The sequence below is a fragment of the Bufo gargarizans genome, chromosome 2, assembly GCF_014858855.1.
Source record: "Bufo gargarizans isolate SCDJY-AF-19 chromosome 2, ASM1485885v1, whole genome shotgun sequence".
Classification (NCBI taxonomy): domain Eukaryota; kingdom Metazoa; phylum Chordata; class Amphibia; order Anura; family Bufonidae; genus Bufo; species Bufo gargarizans.
Window position 1 is genome coordinate 647,175,741 of NC_058081.1, and position 25,590 is coordinate 647,201,330.

At 41.4% G+C, this 25,590-nt stretch overlaps 1 protein-coding gene across 1 annotated transcript in view; it reads left to right on the forward strand.

The window, feature by feature from the left end:
- Nucleotides 1-875: 875 nt before the first annotated feature.
- The window catches only part of SLC45A1 (solute carrier family 45 member 1), a 29,719-nt gene continuing 5,004 nt past the window's right edge, over nucleotides 876-25,590 (forward strand). Inside the window, exons 1-8 of the mRNA XM_044278414.1 lie at nucleotides 876-1,346; nucleotides 3,312-3,725; nucleotides 6,643-6,735; nucleotides 8,226-8,450; nucleotides 19,221-19,954; nucleotides 21,561-21,714; nucleotides 23,399-23,575; nucleotides 24,549-24,754. Coding sequence (XP_044134349.1) covers nucleotides 3,332-3,725; nucleotides 6,643-6,735; nucleotides 8,226-8,450; nucleotides 19,221-19,954; nucleotides 21,561-21,714; nucleotides 23,399-23,575; nucleotides 24,549-24,754 — 1,983 coding nt within the window. The 5' untranslated portion in view covers nucleotides 876-1,346; nucleotides 3,312-3,331. The remainder of the gene's footprint in view (nucleotides 1,347-3,311; nucleotides 3,726-6,642; nucleotides 6,736-8,225; nucleotides 8,451-19,220; nucleotides 19,955-21,560; nucleotides 21,715-23,398; nucleotides 23,576-24,548; nucleotides 24,755-25,590) is intronic.

Below are 25,590 nucleotides of genomic sequence, written 5' to 3' on the forward strand. Positions count from 1 at the left end.
TTGCAGTAGTCCAGGCAGGAGATGATGAGGACATGTACAAGCATTTTCGCAGATTCAAAGTTGAGGAAAGCTCGGATGCGGGAGATGTTTTTGAGTTGGAGGCGGCAGGTGGTGGAAAGGACTTTGATGTGCGATCGGAAGGAAAGGACAGAATCCAAGGTCATTCCAAGGCAGTGTGTTACTTATCTTGTACGAGTTACAGCCTGTATCATACTCCAAAGCTACTTTCAAATTTCTGCAGCTTTAGAGCTGAAATCTCCCATCATTACCTCTTTGATTTAAATCCTGGGATGTGTCAGCTTCACTCCATGTAAAGCATTTTGATTTGAGGAAAGACATACACTGCATTATAAGGATGTTAGATGTATCACACGTTTGTTGACTGTTTCCAGTAACAACCAACAGAATTATGAATGCAGCTCCAGGGTACAATAAAGGCTGTAACTCAATACACAGAAAAGCAATCAAATGTATTTACAATGTGGTTTCTCACTTGACCCTTTATAGAGCAAATGATAGTAAAAGTATTACCTGTCTAGTATATCTATCTATCTATCTCGATCTCATATCTATCTATCTATCTATCTATCTATTTATCTATCTATATCTATCCCATATCTTCTATCTATCTATCTAATAACTATCTTCTAACTATCTATCTAATATCTATTTATCTATCTATTTATCTATCTCGATCTCATATCTATCTATCTATCTATTTATCTATCTATATCTATCCCATATCTTCTATCTATCTAATAACTATCTTCTAACTATCTATCTAATATCTATCTATTTATCTATCTATTTATCTATCTCGATCTCATATCTATCTATCTAATATCTATCTATCTATCTATCCATCTATATATTATCATCATCTCTCTATCTATCATTTATATCTAAAATTTCAGTAAAACATGTTCAGTGGTTGCAGCAGATCTACTGCCAGCATTGTAATGACTGCAGCATTTTCCTTGCCTGCGTACAATGCAGATAAATGTATGTTTCTCCTTCCAGTGTCACCAGCGCTTGTACACGTTCTTACCAGCTTCCCTGCCTCACCTGCCCATGGTGCCCCCCACTATAATGTGTGCAGTGTTGTGGTCTGCTGTCTCCAGCATCGCTGCAGAACAATAGAAGACACCAGGAGACAGGCATCAGACAGCAGAGAGAGGAGCAGGGTAGTGATGTCAGAAGACTCCCACCTCCCCCCACCTCCACACAGCCAGAAGGAAGACTCCTTGGGTGTAGGGAGGGAGGATGCTGCAGACTTAGCCTGGGAAGCCCTGTCCATTACCCATGCTGCAAGCTAGCCCCTGAGAAGAATGTCCTGAATATCACAGGTAACAATCAATGGGAATATCCTGTCTTTCTGTGAACTATTCCATTTTATTTGGCATTATACACTGGTTTATTTATATTGTATGTGGTTTTCGGTACACGCTGTATGCCTTTTGTCCTTATTTTGATAGTAAATTTCCTTTTGCTGCATCACCATGTGAACCGTACTGTGTGTTTCCTCAGATTTCCATTATTATCCAGTATGTATGGACCTGTGATTTGTGGCAGTGGAGCAGGATAGTCTATCAGTCCAGCTGGATGCCGCTTCTACTCCAATCCATATGGATCACGTGTCCTTTATCTGCCAATATACAATGTATTTTTTTGGAACCAAACCTGCATACCTTTCATTACCCGTGCTTATGTTACCATGGTTGTCTTCTTGCTTGCAGTGGTTTAAGTTAATGTTTTTAGAAGGGGTCACCGTAACTTATCCTAAAGCATCACATTGATTTGAATGGTAAAAAGCCGCTGCTAAATTCAGGCATTGTATAAAATGCCAAATGCTTCAGATAATTGGCAATAGGAAGAAATATATGGATGATAACTGGTTAGGGTTTCACTACTTATCTTTCATAGAGCAGCAAGGCCTATGTTCCCGTAATACAGCGCTTGGCCAACCCCTCCTGGCTCCGTGCTGACTCAGCATGTGCCTAATTGTGATTCTGTCTTCATGTTGTGATCCCACATCAGATACAATATATCGTATTTAGCTTCCATTTGCAGATTTATCACTTAGCCTCTGGCCAATGTGTTGCCATCAGGGAAAATTTAGACCACTTTTTATTAGATATAAAATGCGTTAGGACACTTGAGCCAAACAGTGCCATGTGGCATAAAGCTTATGGTAGATTGTTGAGGGGTATTTAAGGGCATGTATTATCTTTTATGACTGTGTTTCATAATATTGGTTGACTTGGTAAATCTTGGAAGCCAACAGCTGGCAAGCACCATGATAATGTGTGTCTCTGGTGACCAACTAAGGAAGAATCCAGTACATGGTAACCCTGTGGGACAGCATCCACTATCTATCGGGAGGATATTAACAGCTATCTATATAGCATTGGAAAACGTCTTGTCCCTAGTGGCCCCATAGTTGAATGTGTAGCTTCCGAGAAGCAGTAGACAAGGCTTCCAATACACCCAAGCAGAACCCACTGTGTACTGAGAAGAAACAACAACTTTAACAGTGTTATATAGAGAGCCCAAGTCATGTTTCAAGGTTCTTTAAAGAGGTTGTTCAAGATTTTTATATAAATGGCCTATTGTCAGGCTAAATCATCAATATATCGGTGGAGGTACGACTCCGGCACCATTGCCGATCAGCTGTTTGAAGTGGATACAGTGCTCTGGTAAGTGCTGAAGCCTTTTCCTGGGCCAGAGACATCCTATTCATGTGAATGGGGCTGAGCTGCATTACTAAGCACATCTGTTATCCAATGGATGGCACTGTGTTTAACAAGCTGCAAGAAGGCCGTGGTGCTCACTGAAGCACCACAGCCTCTTAAAACGGCTAATCTTTGGGGGTTCCGGGTGTCGGGCCAACGCCAATCTAATATTGATGACCTATACTGAGGATAGGTCATCAATATTAAACACCCAGAAAATCCTTTAAGTGGTCAGTCATTGACCAACATGGTAACCAACTATAAGCGGCACTACAGATACAGTCTTGCTTCTGAGGGTGAACTATTTTGCATATATTTTGCCAGGGAGCACTGCTCTAAACATTTCTAGGAGATTGAGGAGATTCCAAGAGAGAGGACAGATGGGGAATGGCTGCTAGGTGCCTCGTAGGTCACTTCGAGTAGAAACGAATCAGGCTAATATGGCTGACTAATAATCCCTCCCTATATAGTCCGATATGTGTAGTAAAACAAGCACTGATATAGAGCCACATCACAATAATTAAATGCCACCTCTCCCAATACACTATGGCTTCTTCCATAACCAATTTTGTTTTTCAGAAATAACAGATCAGTCCAACATGTCTTCATCCATAATATCACCGCCAGCTGACCCCACACTTCCAAACATGGTTACCCAAGAATTCTGGAGGTCGCAGGTGTGTGGCTACACTTCATCTGTAACGGGTCATATCAGCCATCGAGCCAACAATTTCAAAAGACATCCAAAGAGAAGAAAACTAGTCCGGCCTTCACCTCCTCCTCCCCCTAATACCCCATGTCCACTTGATTTGATTGATTTTGTGGACCTTCATCCTCGAAGATCTTTTATGGAACTCTTATTTAATGGGTGCATATTGTTCGGAATCGAGTTCTGTTATGCAATGGAAACAGCATACGTCACACCAGTTCTCCTTCAGATGGGTCTTCCAGATCAGTTCTATAGTATGGTGTGGTTTATCAGCCCCATCTTGGGTAATAATGGTTTTTATTTGATGTTTTGGTAGAATTCGGGCTTAGCACCTATTATCACGTAGTTTATAACAGTTCAAATGAAATGCAGAAAGAGGAGTACGAGTTTTGAAACCCATGTTTGCCGGTAGATTGTAATAAATCCATTATAGTCAGTGAGTTAAAGGGATTCTCCGGGAATTAAGAAAATGAAAATACTTAAATAATACTTTAGTGTAAATATATTCCCAAATACCTTTAATTAGCTATAATGGTTCATTTTGTCTCGAGAGCAATCATTAGAAGAAATAAAATGGCCGCCATCCTATTAGCAAACACAAAACCTGTCATATCACACAAAAGTTACTTTAAATCACTGAGGTAAAGAGCTGCCTTATCCTCCTCTCTGATCTGCTTGTCAGTGATTATGATCCTGAATAGAGATGATAAGAACTTAACTGAATCTCTGTGGGAATGGAGTCCATGAGAACACATGAAGTACAGAGAGGACAGACTGTGGTAATGGAGACTGCTTACTAGTGCTGCTGCCTATTAGCCACATCCCCACCTCATCTCTGTGCTTCATATCTCCTCATGAACTCCATTCCTACAGAGATTCATCTGAAGATCGTATCAGCTGTATTCAGGATCATAATACCTGACAAGTAAGAGAGGAAGGTTGCGCAGCTCTTTAACTTGTCCTCCTGTGTAATTAGGACAGGTTTTGTGTGTGCTAGTAGGATGGCGGCCATTTTATTTTTCTTAATGATTTTCTTAATGATTGCTCCCTGGACAAAACGAGCCATTATAACTAATGAAAGGTATTTGGTAATATATTTATAATGAAGTAATATTTAAGTATTTTCATTTTCTTAATTCCCGGAGAACCCCTTTAAGTATCCATAATCAAAGTAAAGACTGCTGTAATAGGCAAAATGGTACGTGAGAATATTTCACACCACTGGCTGTGTTTCTTTAAAGGGGTTGGCCCATGAACAACATTTATCACCAACTCAGAGGATTGGAGATCATGAAAACAAGGGTCCACAAGTCAGCAGGGGTGTACATGAATGACTGATGCTCTCTCCATTCACTGTCTGTGGGACTACTGAATGCTGGACTCAACTATCTCTGGCAGTCACATAGTAGTCAAGGGAGCGGTGCTCATATATGTGTGCTACCACTCCATTTAAACAAGGATGTCTCTTAATGATCACTGGGTTTTCAACCATCGATAGTTGATGAAGATTTCAGCAACAAATTTTCAATAGATCCAGCGCCTTGGAATTCAAAATAAAACATAATTTTTATTTACATGAATAAAAAACTCCATGGAGGGATGCGTTTTGTGCAGATCGCGCTTCATCAAGCCTGAAGATATTCATGGGACAACACCTTTAAAGCTACCCTTTAGAAAAAAAAAATCATGAATAAACAGAACACTTACATGGTGCCCTCATCTTCATTTTTTCAGCTGCAGATCCACTGGCTCCTTGTCTCGATCTAAGATGCCCGCACCGTTTCTTAGACTACTTAATGCATGCTGTGCACATGGTAGCCCAAGACACTCCCTTGTGCCCTTGGATTGGCCAGTACTGCTCACATGAGCAGAGCTGGCCAATCCAAGAGCAGGACTAGAGAAGCAGGAAGTGTCTTGGGCTACCATATGTACAGCGTGCATCAGGTAGTTGAAAAGTGGTGAGGCCATCTTGGATGGCAGAAGAAGAGCCCAATAATTAGCAGTTCTGCAACAAAAGAAGATGAAAAGAATGCTGCCATGTCAGTTATCTGTTCATTTCCCAGCTAATGGGATTTTTTTTTCTTGAATCAGAGGATCTTTTTTACAATGGCCTTATGTAAAATAAATTCAAGGGTGGTGTCACACACACCAGAAGTGGATCCAGCAGGGATGTGACGTATGTCTTGCCTTTATATTTCTCATTTACTTCCAACCCACTTCTTGCTTTGGCTCAAAAAACTGCATTAAAAACTGCCAGAAAAGGCTGTGTGTGACACCAGCCTACAGGGGTTGTCCAGGATAATTAAGAATCTTGGACAAGCCCTGCAATAGCCTAAAATACTAAATAATTTAATACTCGCCCCTTTCTCTGTGGCGCTGGTCCAGTCCTCCTGCCGATGTGCTTATTTATCAAACTATTTACGGTGACGTGTTGGTATATGGCGCTTGACCGCTACAGCCAATCACTATCCTCAGGAGAACTAGACCAGCACCGCAGAGAACAATGTTGAGAAATGAGTGATTTTTATTTTATTTTAGGCTATTGGAGTGCTTGTCTGAGACTTTTAATTACCTCAGACAACCCCTTTAATGTGCTTAAATTTTTGATTTGGTGCAGTTCTTGTACCAACTGGAGGCTGCTTTCAGTACTCACAGCACCAAATCTCAAAGGTAATTACAATCAATTAGAATTTATTTATTTTATGTGTATGAAATTATTATTACAGTTAGGAAAAACCTTTATTTAATTCACTAATGTATTTCATATACAGTATGATCCTCAAATGTAAAGTTACAGAAGTAAGGGAACATTTCTTGTCCCTCAAAATTGCATCCCTGTCTGTTCAGCTGGGACATAACACTTATTGTGGTACCATATCTTCTCTACTACAATGTGCTAAACTTTTCTAGCAAATGAAAAAAAAAACTTCCACCGAGCATATGTAAGGAACATACTGGGTGTATTGTGGGTGTTTATTTTGGCTATTTTTATTAGATAGACGTCAGGTTGGAACCACAAATCTTTGTATAACCCAGCCTAGCACATATTACATGAACAGCCACTGGTATGAATCCTCATAATCATCCGGATCAGCCCAGTAGATAAAAAAAAGAAACAGCATTAGTTCAAATAAAACATATCTTACAGGTCAGATTACCTGGAAAGTTTGTAATATGTGAAATGTTTTTCTTCTTCTTAAGGATTTTTACTTCAGCCTTTACTGGGGGCATGGAGTGACACCTGCACTTCCAGATTCGGCAGGAGGAGGCCATTCATTCTTGTTCTTGCAATAGGTAAGTGTCACCTGGTACATAAAGAAGGCAATGTTATCTATCTTATCTATTATCTATCTATCGATCAATCTGTCAGCTAAAACAAGATGGCTGCCCCCATAATCATGTAGAGAAAACAGATTGGAAAAAATGTTTTAAAGGAATTTGTCAGCAGGATTTAGCCCTAAATTGCCGCCGTTGTTTTATACTGTGTGTATATAGCTGCCTTAAAGGGCACCTTTCTCCAGGAAATCACTGTTAAACCAGGCCAAATGACTATGCAGGAACCTGTCGCCGTCAATCACGGAGAGGTGGAGGTGGGTAGAGTAAGCGGGGGGAGAATGGGTGCACAGAGTGGGTTAGGCCCACCCTTTGGTGCACTTAACTGCTCATTTGCATATGGTTTAATAGTTTTTCCAGAATGAAGCAATGGATCAGTAAGTGAAAGTTATCATTACATACAGCTAAGCTAGCCCTGCAAGGCATTGTGCCTGGTTTAGCACTGAATTTCCTGGTGACATTCAGCTAAAACACCATAGGCTGTATACAAATTAGTTCATTCTGGAGTCAGGGAGGGGGAGCCTGTCCACGGTGGCTGTTCCATAAAAATGCCTGCACTGGTTTGATTGAAGTCCCTGGCGGAGGGATACACATGTGCTCTGGTTTTACCGCACCGCTCTGGGTGCCCTAGGCATGTGCCTACCCTCGCCTACCCCTCGTCCCGGCCCTGGTTACACAACTCCATTTACAGCCAGGTATACTAGAGTAAGTGTACCCTTGTCAGATCACAGCTCTGTCCTAATGAAGCTGTGCGAAACAGTAGCCAAGGAAGAATTACCGTACTGAGAAAAAAAGTAGAGAGTACTTATCCCTTATCGGTGCTGTCTTACTGAACATATCATTTTTAAGCTCCTGACTGCACATATGTTTTAAAGGGAATCTGTCAGTTCAGAAACACCCTCCAAACCAGAGTAACTGGCGCTGAGTCCGGTTATATAATTTGTATCTCCATACTCCCCTCCATTCCGACACTGTGCTCCCATAAACCAGCAGTGAAATGCATTGAGAGGACTCCTGAGCTCACACACATAATGCAGAGGACTCAGAGAGGAGTCCTCTCAGTACATTCCTATAAGTTGCCTATAAGTTTCTGACTGATGCATAGATTCACTTTGACCTTCACCAATAATCTTTGTTGGCTGGTTTTAGGGTACTTGTCGTATTTTTAGTCTGGCCGCCTCTCGGCATGTGCTGCCGCTGGAGCGCATCCCCGCCCCCATTATAGTCAATGGGGCCGTACCGGTAGTCCGGGGACACGCGTACACTAGCGGCAGGACGGATCCGACAGGCTGTTCACTCGCCGGAACAGTTGCCGCTAGTGTGAAACTAGCCTTAGCCTCACTAGTGCGTTCCGTTTTGTAAAATGTAGGTATAAGCTACACAAGGCTTTCTCCTATATGAGAACTTCCTAACTGGCTTCTGATTTCACACTATGCTTCATTTATTCACAGGAGCCTTATTTGGCCTAACACTTTTACTCAATGGAAGAGACATAGGATTGTCTGCAGCCGATACGAGCAACGATCATAAATGGGGCCTCATTCTAACAATCTGTGGCGTGGTCCTGATGGATTTTAGTGCTGATTCTGCCGATAATCCCAGCCATGCCTATATGATGGATGTGTGCAGCCCAGAAGATCAAGACCGGGGACTGAACATTCATGCTCTGCTCGGAGGTAATGACTTACCATATGCTTAAAGAACACCTGTCAGCTCTCCGGTCTCATTAAAGGGATTCTGTCACCTCCCCTCAGCCAAAAAACGATTTAAAAGCAGTCATGCAGCACAGCTTACCTGGATTAGGCTGTGCTGTTTTATCTTGAAATCCGTCCAGCAGTTACTTCAAAAAACGACTTTGATCAATAAGGAAATGCGTCCTGAAGGTGCCCAGAGGGGCGTTTTTTTCTTCCTAGTGAGCCCAGTACCGCCCCTCTTTCAGTGCCCAGCCCGCCTTCCTTGTATTTTCTAACCGCCGCCCCCAGCCTGCCACAGCCTCCCCTCCCTCTCCTCCCCCTCCCTCACGCCGAACGAAGTCTCGCACAGGCGCAGTACCCACTGAGGGCTGCGCCTGTGCGATCATCAGGAGACTGAGGGCGGCAGCTTCATCTTCGTCACTGGGCATGCGCCGAGCCCAGTGACGTCCGATGCTCGCTCTTCCCTGCTGACTGAGGGAAGAGCGAGCATCGGACGTCACTGGGCTCGGCGCATGCCCAGTGACGAAGATGAAGCTGCCGCCCTCAGTCTCCTGATGATCGCACAGGCGCAGCCCTCAGTGGGTACTGCGCCTGTGCGAGACTTCGTTCGGCGTGAGGGAGGGGGAGGAGAGGGAGGGGAGGCTGTGGCAGGCTGGGGGCGGCGGTTAGAAAATACAAGGAAGGCGGGCTGGGCACTGAAAGAGGGGCGGTACTGGGCTCACTAGGAAGAAAAAAACGCCCCTCTGGGCACCTTCAGGACGCATTTACTTATTGATCAAAGTCGTTTTTTGAAGTAACTGCTGGACGGATTTCAAGATAAAACAGCACAGCCTAATCCAGGTAAGCTGTGCTGCATGGCTGCTTTTAAATCGTTTTTTGGCTGAGGGGAGGTGACAGAATCCCTTTAAAGGAATTGTCTAGTTTAGAAACCCAATTTTATATATCCTATTAGATAATAGAGGGTGGGAGGGTCTCTTCCAGGGTTACCAGGCGTCCAGAAATTTCTGGACTGTCTGTGCAAATAGGCGACTTTTTTACTGTGTTCGTGAAAATAAATAGATGTGTGTTTAGAGGCTGGTGGTACTTGACTAGATTATTTTGGTGGTAATTATCATCATTTTACAGCTCACAGTATATGTTGTTAATGAAGTGTAATCAGTATATTGAGCTATAGACATGTGTTACTTATAATCTTTATTATTCATTATGGTTTTCCAATTCGTCCATAAAAAATGTTATCTGTCCATTATTTTGGGATAAATTGTCCAGAAAAAAGAAGAATTCTGGTTGGCAATCTTGGTCTCTGCTCAGGATCCTCATCTGTTGGAGAGGGCAGAGCAGTTTCAGAGCCGTCCATTCTGCAGGATCTGTCCTGTCCTTCATTTCCAACCACTCATTTGTCTAGTCCTGGCTAACCTCCGGCACTCCAGCTGTGGTAAAACTACGACTCCCAAGATGTACACTTGCCTGGCTGTTCTCAGAACTCCACAGAAATGAATGGAGCATACTGGGAGTTGTAGTTTCACAGCAGCTGGAGTGTCAGAGGTTAGCCATCACTGTATAGGTGCTGTCTGTGTAATGCTTAATTTCTCCTGTGGTGGCGCTGCAGTGAAATTTCTCCACAGATTGCTGCTGATCATTGAGGTCCCAGGTGGACGAAACTTTGTGATCATTTTATTGTTGTGGGATCTGTCTAATGAATAGGTATTGTCCAAAACGGAGTATATATAAAGACATTCCCATGGAAAAAACAATTCTGGAACATCCATTCTTAGAACACTGGAAGACATTTATTAAATTCAGTGGTTTACACATCGGTCTCATCCCTCATTCACACTGTCAGTGTTCGGTCAGTGATTTCCATCAGTGATTTAGAGTCAAAACCAGGTGCGGCTCTAAACACAGAACAGGCGCAGATCTTTACCTTATATCTTAGGCTACTTTCACACTGGCGTTCGGTGCGGATCCGTCTTGTATCTTACATTGAAAGTTAATGGGGACGGATCCGTTTTCAATTGCACCATATTGTGTCAGTGAAAAACAGATCCGTCCCCATTGACTTACATTGTAGAGTCAGGACGGATCCGTTTGGCTCCGCATCGTCAGACGGTCACCAAAACGCTGCAAGCAGCGTTTTAGTGACCATCTAAAAAACGCAACGGAGACCAAACGCAGCCAAATTGATGCATTCTGAATGCATTAGGGCTGAACTGATCCGTTTTGGGCCGCTTGTGAGAGCCCTGAACTTATCTCACAGGCGGACCCAGAAACGCCAGTATGAAAGTAGCCTTAGCTCTGTGGATGCTCCAGTCCTGGTTTTGGCTCACAATTACTGATGGAAATCACTGACCAAAACACTGACGTGTGAATGAGGCCTTACTCTCCCACTGGTGTCAGATGCACCACAATTAGGTTAAGTTCACATCTCAGTTTAGCTTTCCGTTTTTGCATCAGTTGGCATCCGTTTCCGCCATTTCCGTCTGAGATCCATTTTTCTAGACGGAAAAAAGTCTTGCTGCAGTACATTTTTTTCCGGGGAAATGGCTCAAATGGATGCCAACTGATGCAACCGGATATTATTAAAAAAAATTTACGGGATCCCATTTTTTTTGTTGTTTGTTTCTCTTCTTCTAGACACATGTCACTGTGTAGCCAGACCCTAAAGCCTTATTCACACGTCTGTGTTACACGGTCGTGTGCTGTATGTGTTCTCCATGGACAGCATACGTCGCCATTCATTTTAATGTGTGTATTCACACGATATCTGTGTCTGTGGGCCAGTGTTTTTAGCATGCTCTATTTTGTCCGTGTTCACTGATCTATCAAGCCATTATAGTCTATGGGTCCGTGAAAACCACGGATGCCATCCGTATTTCATCAGTGTTTCACAGATCATTAGGAAGAGATGGTATGAAAATAATTTTTCAGCTGTGCAGCATTAGTGAAACACGGACACACTTCCCTAAAAATGACACAAATGCATCATAAATTTGACATAAACGGCTATTCCACCGACAACATTTTCAAAATCGCTCCACTTTTCTCGTGCAGCACACTTGATACATTCCCCCTTTTTTGCATACCGGGGTTGATAAACGTCCTCCACTGTGTTGTGCTGTTCCTCTGTTCTTCCTCTTGAAAATGTATGGATAAATGAAAACTGGTTGTTACCATTGCTCTGTGTCAGGGATCGTTCACACGACCGTTGGTGGCCAGTGCCCGTGCTCTGAACCGCAAATTGCGGTCCGCAATGCACAGGCATGGGGATCGCAGACCCATTCACCTGAATGGGTCCACAATCCCTCCGTTCCACAAAAAGATAGAGCATGTTCTATCTTTTTGCGGTGCGGAGGCATGGAACGGAACCCCAGAAAGCACTCCGTAATGCATCCGTAGTGTTTCCGCACCGTTCCACATCTCCGGATTTGCGGCCCCATTGAAATGAATGGGTCTGCATCCATGATGTGGAATGACAATGGAATGGTGCCCGTGTATTGCGGATCCGCAAATGTGGCCCGCAATACGGGAACGGGACACCAACGGTCGTGTGAACGATCCCTCAACTGGATGTGTTTCTACTGTCTGACACGGGCACCTTCCGTGGGGCAGGCGCATGGGGTTCGCAGAGCCATTCACTTAAAAGGGTCCGCGATCCCTCCATTCCACAAAAAGATATAGCATGTTCTATCTTTTTGCGGTGTGGATGTACGGAACGTGACCCCAGAAAGCAATCCGTAGTGTTCAGTTCCGCATCTCTGGATTTGCAGACCCATTGAAATGAATGGGTCTGCATCCGTGATGCGGAATGTCAACGGAACGGTGCCCGTGTATTGCGGATCCGCAAATGCAGTCCGCAATACGGGAATGGGACACCATTGGTCGTGTGAACGAGCCCTCGACTGGATGTGTTTCTACTGTCTGACACATCATTTAGCTGTTGCTGTAGAGGTAGAGCACCGCACACCGTAATTGTCAGTGCCAGCAAGGACTTGTCAGTCGTTTTCTTTGTCTGCAATTTATGGCATTTTATTCGTGTTACATCACATGTGATTCATGATCAAGTTATATCTCAGAAGCAAGAATTTATCACATGTATTAGATTTGGCGATTTAACATCATTTAGCTGTGTCTTCTATTTATTAATGACTAAAAATTGACATATAACAATATGCGAATTATAGCATAGTGATCGAACAAAAGTCGAACAAGAACAAGTACAGTATGTGGGTAGATGTTACATCAAGTTGATTATATTCAAACACTGACGGACATAAAATTGATAAGAAATTGATAAGTGATTGATAAGAAATAACTCTATTTAAAGTTTCTATATAAAGATAAAAATAAAACAGGCACTCAACAGCTGGTATGTCTATAGTAGAATATTTATATAATAAAATGTACAATAAAATATCACATAAAATTTATAAAACATATAGAGTATAACATAATAGTAATTGCACTGAGCTTATTTAGCTTGTCTATGACAAGTGCTAATAGAATTCAGAAAATTGCTTACATCAATAAATAAATTGTGACATTAATAAGTGAATATTGTGAAATATTGATAATAATAAAGTATTATAATAATCTTTGTGAGAAAAACGAAAAGAAATAGTAGTGATGAACTGTGTCCATATAAAATTGTTGTAGCAACTTATTGATTTCCCTGCATCAATTTGAGTCCAGTATTTAGTAACACTGTTGTAGCAGAGTGAAGATACAAATGTAGCAGCAACCAGAGTCCGCACTCCAAGTACAAGGATATAAGGTAATATTCGGGTTAGTTGAATGGGGCGTCCCCCTCACTGTAAACCCTCTTACCTTGACTTTTAGAATGCTTATCGCTGTGTAAGGTGCTTTATAGCGCTCAATTCTAGGACTTTTAAACTTCCCGCTTGTTGCTCTCCGGTCTCGGCGTTACCACGTGATGTTAATGTTAATGCGTGTCACCTTCCAGGAAGCAGCATGCAGGGATCGCGTAATCTCGCGATAATTTCAATCAGCTCCTCTATTACTGGTATCCAGAGGCTTATGTTCGCTGATAGTTGTGCCGATAATTTGTAGATCTATTTCCTCGGATTCTGATGGGTAGTATAACACTCGCAGGACCAGCCAGACGCGTTTCGAGGGGTCTCCCTCTTCCTCAGTGGCTATATTACGAGTGTCTCTACCCTCCTCTTTATATACTCCATCACGAACCCCACCAAATACCCGGCATGGATTATTGATCTTCATATATAGCATTATATCTTATACTCAATGCATATCACTATATATTCAATGCATATCACTATATATCTCCATAGACAATTTAATTTATAAACTAACATTTAATAAAAATGACATTTAATACAAATAAACTGAGATTTAATAAAATGAACAATAATGAACATATGATATGAATTGTTTAAAATAGTTTAAAAGAACGTCTTTGGATACTCCTTCCTTCGTGTACTTCCCTAGTTAATTGATATTTATCCTTATTCCATACTAGATTCTTCAATTGTTACAATAGAAAAAACGCATCTTTTTTAAGAAAAACGCATCATGCTTAAAAAACCGCATATGCGTTTTCGATGCGTTTTCTCCACCAGAGGTTTCCCTATAATTTTTTTTTTTTTTTTTTTTTTTTTTTTTTTTTATATTGTCTCTAATATTTAAAGACAAAAATAGATTATTTTAGAGACATAAAAAATGAATATTTATTAATTCACATCTTTGAGTTGTTCTGCAGAGTAGACTTAACACAATAAATAGGTGAATTTTGATACATTTGCTCAATAGATGGATTTACACGCTAGATGGATGTATTTTGGGGAGGGGGCCCAACTCCGAGGGGAGATCCTGGTGCTGCTAAACAGCCCTACTCAGGATGTCACCATCAGAGGAGGGCACCCATCCCCAATGTCTACAAGAAGCCAAACAACTCAAAGTCCGAATTAAGTCCTCGTGGGAGGAGTGTTTCAAAATCAAAGATTCTTCTGGATTCCTGCCTCGACATCCTGGCGATATGGTCTCCCCCTCTCCAGTGTACATCCACTTTTTCAAACGCTGCGAAGACCATACCCTCAGGGTTTTTATTATGATATTCTTTATAATGTAATGAGAGAGAATGTTTCTCATAGCCATTTCTTATATTTGTGATGTGTTCTGACAGTCTTTTTTTTAATGTACGTTTTGTTCGTCCAATGTATTGTTTTTTGCACTGACATTCTATAACATATAAGATATTGGTTGAGCTACACGTCAGAAATTCCTTTATTTTCCATGTAAAAGTGTTAACACATGATTGTATTTCAGTGGTCTTCTTGGGAAATGATGTTATTTTACATATTGCGCACTTCCCACATTTATAAAAGCCACTCAAATTCAACCAACCCTGCATGGATAATTTGTTCCTTTTATTTGGAACAGTTGGTGCTATTTTTAAGGACAAATTCTGGGCTCTTGAATAAGTTATTTGAGGACCATTGCTAACCAAAGGGCCTATTAGTCTATCACTTAATAAGTGATGCCAATGTTTCCTCACAATTCCTTCTATTTTTCTATGTTGTTTATTGAAGGGTAATATCATTCTCAACTGATCATTATTTTCTTCTTCTATGTCCTTCTTTATCTTTTCTACAAAGAAGGTATCTCTATGCATATTATTAACTTTTGTGAGTGCTTTATCCAATACAGTGTTTGGGTAATTTCTCTCTAAAAAACGTTTTTTCATAATTTCGGCCTCAACTTCAAAATCTTTTACATCTGTACAATTCCTTTTTGAGGCCGAAATTATGAAAAAACGTTTTTTAGAGAGAAATTACCCAAACACTGTATTGGATAAAGCACTCACAAAAGTTAATAATATGCATAGAGATACCTTCTTTGTAGAAAAGATAAAGAAGGACATAGAAGAAGAAAATAATGATCAGTTGAGAATGATATTACCCTTCAATAAACAACATAGAAAAATAGAAGGAATTGTGAGGAAACATTGGCATCACTTATTAAGTGATAGACTAATAGGCCCTTTGGTTAGCAATGGTCCTCAAATAACTTATTCAAGAGCCCAGAATTTGTCCTTAAAAATAGCACCAACTGTTCCAAATAAAAGGAACAAATTATCCATGCAGGGTTGGTTGAATTTGAGTGGCTTTTATAAATGTGGGAAGTGCGCAATATGTAAAATAACATCATTTCCCAAGAAGACCACTGAAATACAATCATGTGTTAACACTTTTACATGGAAAATAAAGGAATTTCTGACGTGTAGCTCAACCAATATCTTATATGTTATAGAATGTCAGTGCAAAAAACAATACATTGGACGAACAAAACGTACATTAAAAAAAAGACTGTCAGAACACATCACAAATATAAGAAATGGCTATGAGAAACATTCTCTCTCATTACATTATAAAGAATATCATAATAAAAACCCTGAGGGTATGGTCTTCGCAGCGTTTGAAAAAGTGGATGTACACTGGAGAGGGGGAGACCATATCGCCAGGATGTCGAGGCAGGAATCCAGAAGAATCTTTGATTTTGAAACACTCCTCCCACGAGGACTTAATTCGGACTTTGAGTTGTTTGGCTTCTTGTAGACATTGGGGATGGGTGCCCTCCTCTGATGGTGACATCCTGAGTAGGGCTGTTTAGCAGCACCAGGATCTCCCCTCGGAGTTGGGCCCCCTCCCCAAAATACATCCATCTAGCGTGTAAATCCATCTATTGAGCAAATGTATCAAAATTCACCTATTTATTGTGTTAAGTCTACTCTGCAGAACAACTCAAAGATGTGAATTAATAAATATTCATTTTTTATGTCTCTAAAATAATCTATTTTTGTCTTTAAATATTAGAGACAATATAAAAAAAAAAAAAAAAAAAAAAAAAAAAAAAATTATAGGGAAACCTCTGGTGGAGAAAACGCATCGAAAACGCATATGCGGTTTTTTAAGCATGATGCGTTTTTCTTAAAAAAGATGCGTTTTTTCTATTGTAACAATTGAAGAATCTAGTATGGAATAAGGATAAATATCAATTAACTAGGGAAGTACACGAAGGAAGGAGTATCCAAAGACGTTCTTTTAAACTATTTTAAACAATTCATATCATATGTTCATTATTGTTCATTTTATTAAATCTCAGTTTATTTGTATTAAATGTCATTTTTATTAAATGTTAGTTTATAAATTAAATTGTCTATGGAGATATATAGTGATATGCATTGAATATATAGTGATATGCATTGAGTATAAGATATAATGCTATATATGAAGATCAATAATCCATGCCGGGTATTTGGTGGGGTTCGTGATGGAGTATATAAAGAGGAGGGTAGAGACACTCGTAATATAGCCACTGAGGAAGAGGGAGACCCCTCGAAACGCGTCTGGCTGGTCCTGCGAGTGTTATACTACCCATCAGAATCCGAGGAAATAGATCTACAAATTATCGGCACAACTATCAGCGAACATAAGCCTCTGGATACCAGTAATAGAGGAGCTGATTGAAATTATCGCGAGATTACGCGATCCCTGCATGCTGCTTCCTGGAAGGTGACACGCATTAACATTAACATCACGTGGTAACGCCGAGACCGGAGAGCAACAAGCGGGAAGTTTAAAAGTCCTAGAATTGAGCGCTATAAAGCACCTTACACAGCGATAAGCATTCTAAAAGTCAAGGTAAGAGGGTTTACAGTGAGGGGGACGCCCCATTCAACTAACCCGAATATTACCTTATATCCTTGTACTTGGAGTGCGGACTCTGGTTGCTGCTACATTTGTATCTTCACTCTGCTACAACAGTGTTACTAAATACTGGACTCAAATTGATGCAGGGAAATCAATAAGTTGCTACAACAATTTTATATGGACACAGTTCATCACTATTATTTCTTTTCTCACAAAGATTATTCTAATACTTTATTATTATCAATATTTCACAATATTCACTTATTAATGTCACAATTTATTTATTGATGTAAGCAATTTTCTGAATTCTATTAGCACTTGTCATAGACAAGCTAAATAAGCTCAGTGCAATTACTATTATGTTATACTCTATATGTTTTATAAATTTTATGTGATATTTTATTGTACATTTTATTATATAAATATTCTACTATAGACATACCAGCTGTTGAGTGCCTGTTTTATTTTTATCTTTATTACGTAATCAATATATTGGATGGTCAGGTGAAACATCCTTAAAACAGAGCACCTTGACCACACTAACAGACACGGGTGAGCCACGTTATACTTGTGTTCTCTTTTAAAGTTTCTATATGTCTCCCAATCCATCCAATTATTTTTGAACCTAGGATGGGATCTGCTTTCCCAGGCAGCGATCTCTTCAAAACGGTAGATAGTTTCTATTTTGTTGACCCATAGGTCTTCTGGGGGAATGTCTGGTGAAAGCCAAAACCGTGGAATCAGCAGGCGTGCAGCCATAATTAGTTTATTAAATAGAAAAGATATCTTAGTTGGCGTATCGCCTTTGGGACAACCCAGGAGGGCAACTTGGGGAGATAGCGGGACATTTTAATTACAGATTGTGTTGCTTTTAGAGAATATCTTTTCCCACCAATTATAGATAAGTGGGCAAGTCCACCAAATGAAATTCTAATTTTTTTTAACAATTAATCATCAGTTTTAGCAATATGTCAGCCAAAAGTACTAGATTTTAGCGGGACAGATTTGGATCTGGCAAGTGGATGGCAGAGGCTCCTGCTGTGTACTGATCATTCCAGGAGTTGCTTACTGATGATAATCATTAAAAATGTATTCTCCTTGCCATTAAAATTCTATTTTTATCAGTTCTCCCACAATAACATGCACTGCAGCACAGTATTACTGTAACTCTGTGAGGCCTACAGCTCTGTCCATCCATACGCTCCTGCGCCATGAAGAGAATGATAAAATTCAGTGAAGACTGACACTCGGGCAGAGCAAGGGATCTAGGGAGAGGGGGTGATGTAGGGAGGCCTAGTTCTACATGTCTGTGGCCACTGAAGAGGTAGGATGTCTGTGCATTATAAACAGAGGAAAGAAGAAGACTTTGACTTATGTGAACTCACCATAATGAGCGTCCAAGTCAATAACATGGCATAGGGGTGCACTGAGATGACTTGAACTGTCCCCTTCTGTTGTGCACTTGAACTGTTGAGTTAATCAAACATTAATGTGCTTTTACTTCGCAAACACCGTTCCTTTAAAATCTTAATGTTATGTTTTGTACTGTATAAAGCGGGCATATGTGCTGATGGAGGACAATTGTGCTGTATGGGTTCGTAATAAGGTGGAGCCAAACTATATAATAATGTGATAGACGCTCCTCAGAGTCCAGAGTGATTAGTGTAGATTTGAAAGGACCGAGAGAACTGTCAGGTGTGAGGTTAGAACTCATGGGACTGACATCGCAGGTGACAACCGGAGGAGATCTGGACCATGACAGTGCTAAATCAAATGTCCTGTATTAACCACAGTTAATTAAGTTCAGCTCAACAGAGACTAACCAACAAGCTAATTGCCCAATAGGAACTGTAACCACCAAGTTCTGTAACATTTATAACCGCCAATCTGTGTGCCTAAGTCACCAAGCTCATTGCCACTGTTTTCACAATGCTGCATGTTGCGCCGCCCAAAATGAAGTTCTGTTTTTTTTAACAAGCCTGGGTCCACTTAATATAAGTGCTGTATAACTGACTGGGTAAGGATGTATATTGACTAGTCAATGATTTATGCCTTATTCTTGTAGGTCTTGGTGGCGGTTTTGGTTATGTGGTTGGCGGCATTAATTGGAACAAGACAAAGTTTGGACAAGCAATGGGAGGACAGTTACGAGTCATCTACACCTTCACATCCATAACTCTGGCCATCACCACCGTCTTGACCTTGATCAGTATTCCAGAAAGACCTCTTCAATCCTTCAATAAAAAGAAAAAGGTGATGAAAAGCCCCAGTCTTCCTCTCCCTCCATCACCACCTGTGTTTTTTGAGGAACAGGAGAATCAAACAGTGCCCTCACAAAATTCTAACCATTTGTATGCCAACTTCACAAGTCCAATCTCGCCTCTCAGTCCTCTCACACCAAAGTATGGCAGTCTGATTAGCCGGGACAATTCCTTGACAGGCATCAATGAGTTTGCTTCCTCTTTTGGCACTACTAACATTGACAGTGTTCTCATTGATTGCTTTACTGGGGGACACGAGTTTTTCTCCTCAACTTCTGGAAGTTTGCCAAGACAAGCAAGTAGTCTTCCCAGAGTACCTGAAAGTCTTTACTGCAGTGGAAACAGAAGCCTGGATTCTGCTGAGAACTTGACAAGTCCTGGCACAGATAGGAGTAGTATGAGAGTCGGGTCCCTTGATGAACCAAAGGCTAGATCATCAGGAATTCTGAAAAGGCCACAGTCATTAGCTATTCCAGACATAGTAACAGGGACGTGCCCAGAGAGCAGCCGAAGGCGAAACGTAACATTCAGTCAACAGGTAAAATGGACAAGATCATTACTACGTTATTCATTTAATGTGTTGTGTTATTATTTAGCTTGTATGGCAATTGTATTCATAGAATGTTGTAACCTTGCGGAAAAATAAGGGTACTTTCACACTAGCGTTAAAGTTTTCCAGTATTGAGTTCCATCCTAGGAGTTCAATATCGGGGGAAAAAACGCTTTAGTTTTATCCTAATGCATTCTGAATGGAAAGCATTCCGTTCAGTATGCATCAGGATATCTCAGTTCAGTCTCTCTTACGGTACTTGGCTGAAGAAAATACCGCAGCATGCTGCGGTATTTTCTCCGGCCAAAATTCCGGAACACTTGCATTCATTTCCATTGAAATGTATTAATGCCGGATCCGGTACCAAGTGTTCCAGAAAACCGCATCCGGTTTCCCGGTCTGCGCACGAGCAGACCTTTAAAAATGTGAGAAAAATAAATACCGGATCCGTTTTTTCGGATGACACCAGAGAGACGGATCCGCTATTTCAATGCATTTGTCAGACGGATCCGCATCCGGTTCTGGAAACAAATGCTATCCGTTTGCATACGGATTACCGGATCCTGCAAGCAGGTGTAAAAGTAGCCTAAGACAAAAGGTGCATCATTTAAGCAAATGTATAAGTTATCACCCTAAAAGTGTATGTTATAGTAGAGAGGCCATGAGTAGCTGTCACACATCGGACCGATATAAATATGAACATTGTTTCCCCTGATATTTGCCTGCTTCCATACAGAAAGCTTGTCAAGTGGGATCTAACAAGAAGTATCCATGGGGTATGGCCAACCATAGGGTACAAAAACACGTTCAGATATCCAGATGCAGTTTGGAAGCCAAAATCAGGTCTGAGGAGAGAAAGAGAGGAAGTGGGTATTCTGGTTGTGACCAGTTATCCCATATCCACAAATAGTTTAGATAAGTGGAGAGTCCTACCACTGGAACCACCAGAGATCAAAAGAATGAAGACCCCTTACCCCTAAGGGCCCCCAGAAATGAACAGAGCGACAGGTCTAGCACTACCACTCCATTCATTTCTATGGGATTTTCTGATACAGTCAAGTACAGCACTCTTCTATTTCCAGAACTCCCATAGAGATGAATGGAGTGGCTGTGCACATGATCGACTTGCTGCTCCTTTCATTTGGTGTGGCCCCTGAGAGGTACAGAGTCTCCATTCTTGTGATCGGTGGGGTTCCAGCACTAGGACCCTCCACTGATCTTATAGTTATCCCCTATCCTTTTGATAGAGGCTAATTTGTCACAACGGGAAGACCCCTTTCAGGACAGACACTCCTCTTGTTTGAATTAACTCCTGGTTTTGGCTTCCAAAACTGCATCAAGCAACCTGGACATGTGGCCAAACCCTAATACTCCTTTGTACCTCAGGCCTCCATAACTTGTGAACGTTCTTCAACAGTCCTAATGGATATTTTGTTCTTGTTCTATCGGAGGGAGCATTTCCACAAATTTCTGCTGTATGTCTGATGACTTTAAGGTCCTATCAAGGCTCTTGTGCATGACTTAATGTTACATGGTTTGATTTCTAGGTGTTTCTCACTGTATTGTATGCTGATGTGGAGTTCTTATGGTGCAGGTGGCTAACATATTGCTGAACGGAGTAAAGTATGAAAGTGAACTTAATGGATCCAACGAGATTTCCCATCGACCACTTTCAATGAAGCTCCTGTGTTCATCCATCTGCCACATGCCTAAGGCTCTGCGTAACCTGTGCATCAATCACTTCCTAGGTAATTTCTGTGAATCTGGAAGCCTTAATATTTTGTGGTTATAGAGTCTTAATATTTTGTGCCTGGATGTTCTTGCTGCCAGTCAATTGGTGATGTGTATCACAAAACAAACAGAGCTCTAACTCCGATATATCATGAAATTCATCAGCACTAAATGTTAGACCTAAAAACCATGGACCTAAAATGGAGATATTCAGTTTAGGGCTGCATTTACACCAAGGGCTTCTGTATGCTATGGGCCAGTCTCGGACTGACCCACAGGGGAACAGGTGAATCCCCCGGAGGGCCCATGAGCAAGGTGGGCCTCTAGTCCCCCACCCACTGCACAATTGGAACATGATACAGTAGACTGACTGCAATAAATACTGTATAGATAGGCAACATACAGCACCTCAACCAGCCTATGTTCATATAAAAAAAACTGGGTGGATTACTTAGTAAACTATCTAGTTTATTACTATAGAAGCATCAGATGACTGAGATGATTTCCAGGTATAAAGGAGGGTTTACCAGCATCCTCCTTCCCCAGGAACCTGCCTGTATAATCATCTTGAGGGTCTTTGGTTGCCTTTGTGTTGGCAGTAGTATTTGCTTGTAGCTTTAAAGTGGGCCCCCAGAATGACTTTTACTGGTGGGCCCTAGGTAACCTAGTCCAACACTCTATGGGTCCCTTGGAAATAGGGAACCTAGCCCTGGCTAAACCCATCCTTCTTGTTATGAGGTGGCAAGACCTATCCAGAAAAGGCAAAGTTACCAAACCTGGGGTGGGGAATTTGACCACAAGGGTTATGGAAAGGGGGAGGAGGAGAAAACAAACATCTGGACCTTCTGTTCCGGGTAGCGAAAAACAGCACCTTATTGGGGGGCTTCAGTTTGACCCTCGCTGTGAGGATCTTTCTCTTATGTGCATCACTGATTCACACTTGCTCTTTTTGCAGCAATTTTTATGCATTCTTATAGCATAAAATATTAAAGAGGTTGATGACTCCTGGGGACCTTATCTGCAGACCCGTGGTGGGAATCATACTTACATGATTCAGGTCACGTGGCTGCTGCGGTGACATGTCACCCATGTGTCTTTTCACTGGGTCACAGCAGTTGGCTGCAGCAGCCACCACATGTCAAATTGGATGTTGACCTGGGGAGACCTGAGACCAGCGGTGCCCAAGAGGGAGTGATGGAGCTGGAACCCAGCGGCAGGTAAGTATGATTCCCACCATGGGTCCAGCCACGCAGTGGGGGGTGCAGAAAAGGTTGCCATGGGTGAACAATTGTGGATTTTACCCTTTTGACAATCATGGGGCGAAATCCACAGCAAACCACTGACCGCGTGGCCGTACCCTAAGGGTATATTCAGATGCAGAAAACTATGTGACTGTCCCATTCCTCTGAATAAAGCTTGCAGAAATGTATCTGCTTGCTGCCAGAACAAACCCATTCAGATGAAAAGAACAGATTTTTGGCTTCCATTGACATGTGACTGTCATATGACGTTTTCTGCAATTACCACAAAATCACTCCAACAACCGCCATATCCCCACAGCATATGAATACACACTACACCTGCTTCAGATACCTACAGCACCTCAGCAGCGCTGTCAGGGGGAACAAGGTCACTCCATTTCTAATGATATTTCATTAATGAGCAGAGGTAGCCCACTCACACGTGTCTTTGACTTTGCAGGGTGGTTATCATTTGAAGGTATGCTGCTATTTTACACCGATTTCATGGGAGAAGTTATTTTTCAAGGAGATCCAAGGGCTCCTCACAATTCAGAAGAATACCATAAATATAATGCAGGGGTTACAATGGGATGCTGGGGGATGTGCATATACGCCTTCAGTGCTGCATTTTACTCAGGTATCTAAACCCAACATCCTTCTTGTGTGCATGATTTGTGTGGAGAGGGGTTCCATAGGATACTGTAGATAGATAGAGGGATAGATAGATAGATAGATAGATAGATAGATAGATAATGTAGATAATGTAGATAATGTAGATAGATACTATAGATAGATAGATAGATAATGTAGATAATGTAGATAGATAGATAGATAGATAGATAGATAGATACTATATATATACTGTAGATCAGGCATGCTCAACCTGCGGCCCTCCAGCTGTTGCAAAACTACAACTTCCAGTATGCCCGAACAGCCTACAGCAGGGCATTGTGGGAGTTGTAGTTTTACAACAGCTGGAGGGCCGCAGGTTGAGCATGCCTGCTGTAGATAGATAGATAGATGCGATGGGATAGATAGATAGATAGATAGATAGATAGAGAGATAGATAGATAGATAGATAGATAGAGAGATAAATAATAGAGAGATATTAGATAGATAGACAGATTCATAGATATAGATAGATAATAGATGCAGTTTTCCAGTCTCTCAATAGTAAAAGGTTTTTCAGGGACTTAGATATTGATGGTTTTTCCTCGGGATAGATCATTAACCTTAATCCATGAAGGTCCAAAACCTGAGGCCCCGACCGATCAGCTGCGTTGGGCTGCTGCTGGGGCAGGACACTAAACAGCAGACCCTTATTGGACCCTTTCAAGTGACCGGGAGCTGAGCCGCAGTACAGCGCTGCTGGAAACCGCAGGGTGGACGGGGCCTTCTGTCATCTGTACGGCTATAGCTGCTTCCGGCTGCCTAATATTGCTGTTCTTGGGGGTGCGGGTGTCAGACCCCACCGAACTGACATTGGTGACCTATCCTGAGGATATGTTATTAATATCGAGAGACTGGAAAACCCTTTTAAGTGTGTGGGGGAACATGTGAATAATTGCAGGTTTTAACCATGAATATTTTTGTATGTTTTTTTTTATCAGCTATACTGGAAAAACTAGAGGAATACTTTAGTGTCCGCACCCTGTTCTTTATAGCATATCTCACATTCGGATTGGGAACTGGTCTAGCGACATTGTCTAGTAACCTATACATAATCCTGTCTCTGTGTGTAACACATGGCATCCTGTTCTCCACACTCTGCATCCTACCATATTCTCTTCTGTGTGATTACTACCAGAATAAGAAGGTGAGTCCCAGTAATACGGAGTTCATTCGATGTGCGTTCTCCTATTCAGGGAAGGCGCGCTGCATTCTGATGATCAATGGCAGTAACTTTTCCTAAATTAAATGGTAAAGAAATTTCAAAAAGTCTTTTTTTTTGCAAAACAGAACTTTTGCATTTTTGTGCCATTTTTGGCACATGTGGTTTTTGGTGCGGTTTTAGTTGAAAAAACAGCAGCACCAGATGTTATCTGCAAATTTATGGAAAATATGAATGCAGGACACGTGAGGTTTTTTGCTACTGACCTTTTTTTCAGTTTGATAGCATTTCTTCTTTTTTTTATTTCATTGTTGCAGCAATGCTGTTTTTTTCATTAATTTCCCTTTATAGGGAAAAACACCTGAAAAAATTATACATTTGTTCTAAAAACAAAAACACACACACATAGCATTTATTTAGTGGGAAAACATGCTAGAAAAGATTTGTGTGTGAAGAAAGCCTAACGCTGGGTTCACACCTGAGCGTTTTACAGCGCGTTCAAACACGCTGTAAAACGCTCAACACATGAAAACCAATGCTTCCCTATGGCCCTGGTTCTCACCTGGGCGTTTTACAGCGCGTACGATCGCGCTGTAAAACGCCCTATGCTCAAAAAAGTACATGAGCTTCTTTGGGGCGTTTTGTCGCGCGTTCCCGTACATAGACATTCGGGAACGCACGACAATGAGCGTTCGCTTGTCTCTGTATGCGCGATTGTAAACGCCGGTACAATCGCGCATACAGAGCGCTCCTTTCGGAAGGCTCAGGTGTGAACCCAGTGTTAAAGGGAGTGTGTCAACTATCATTTTTTTCTACCATTT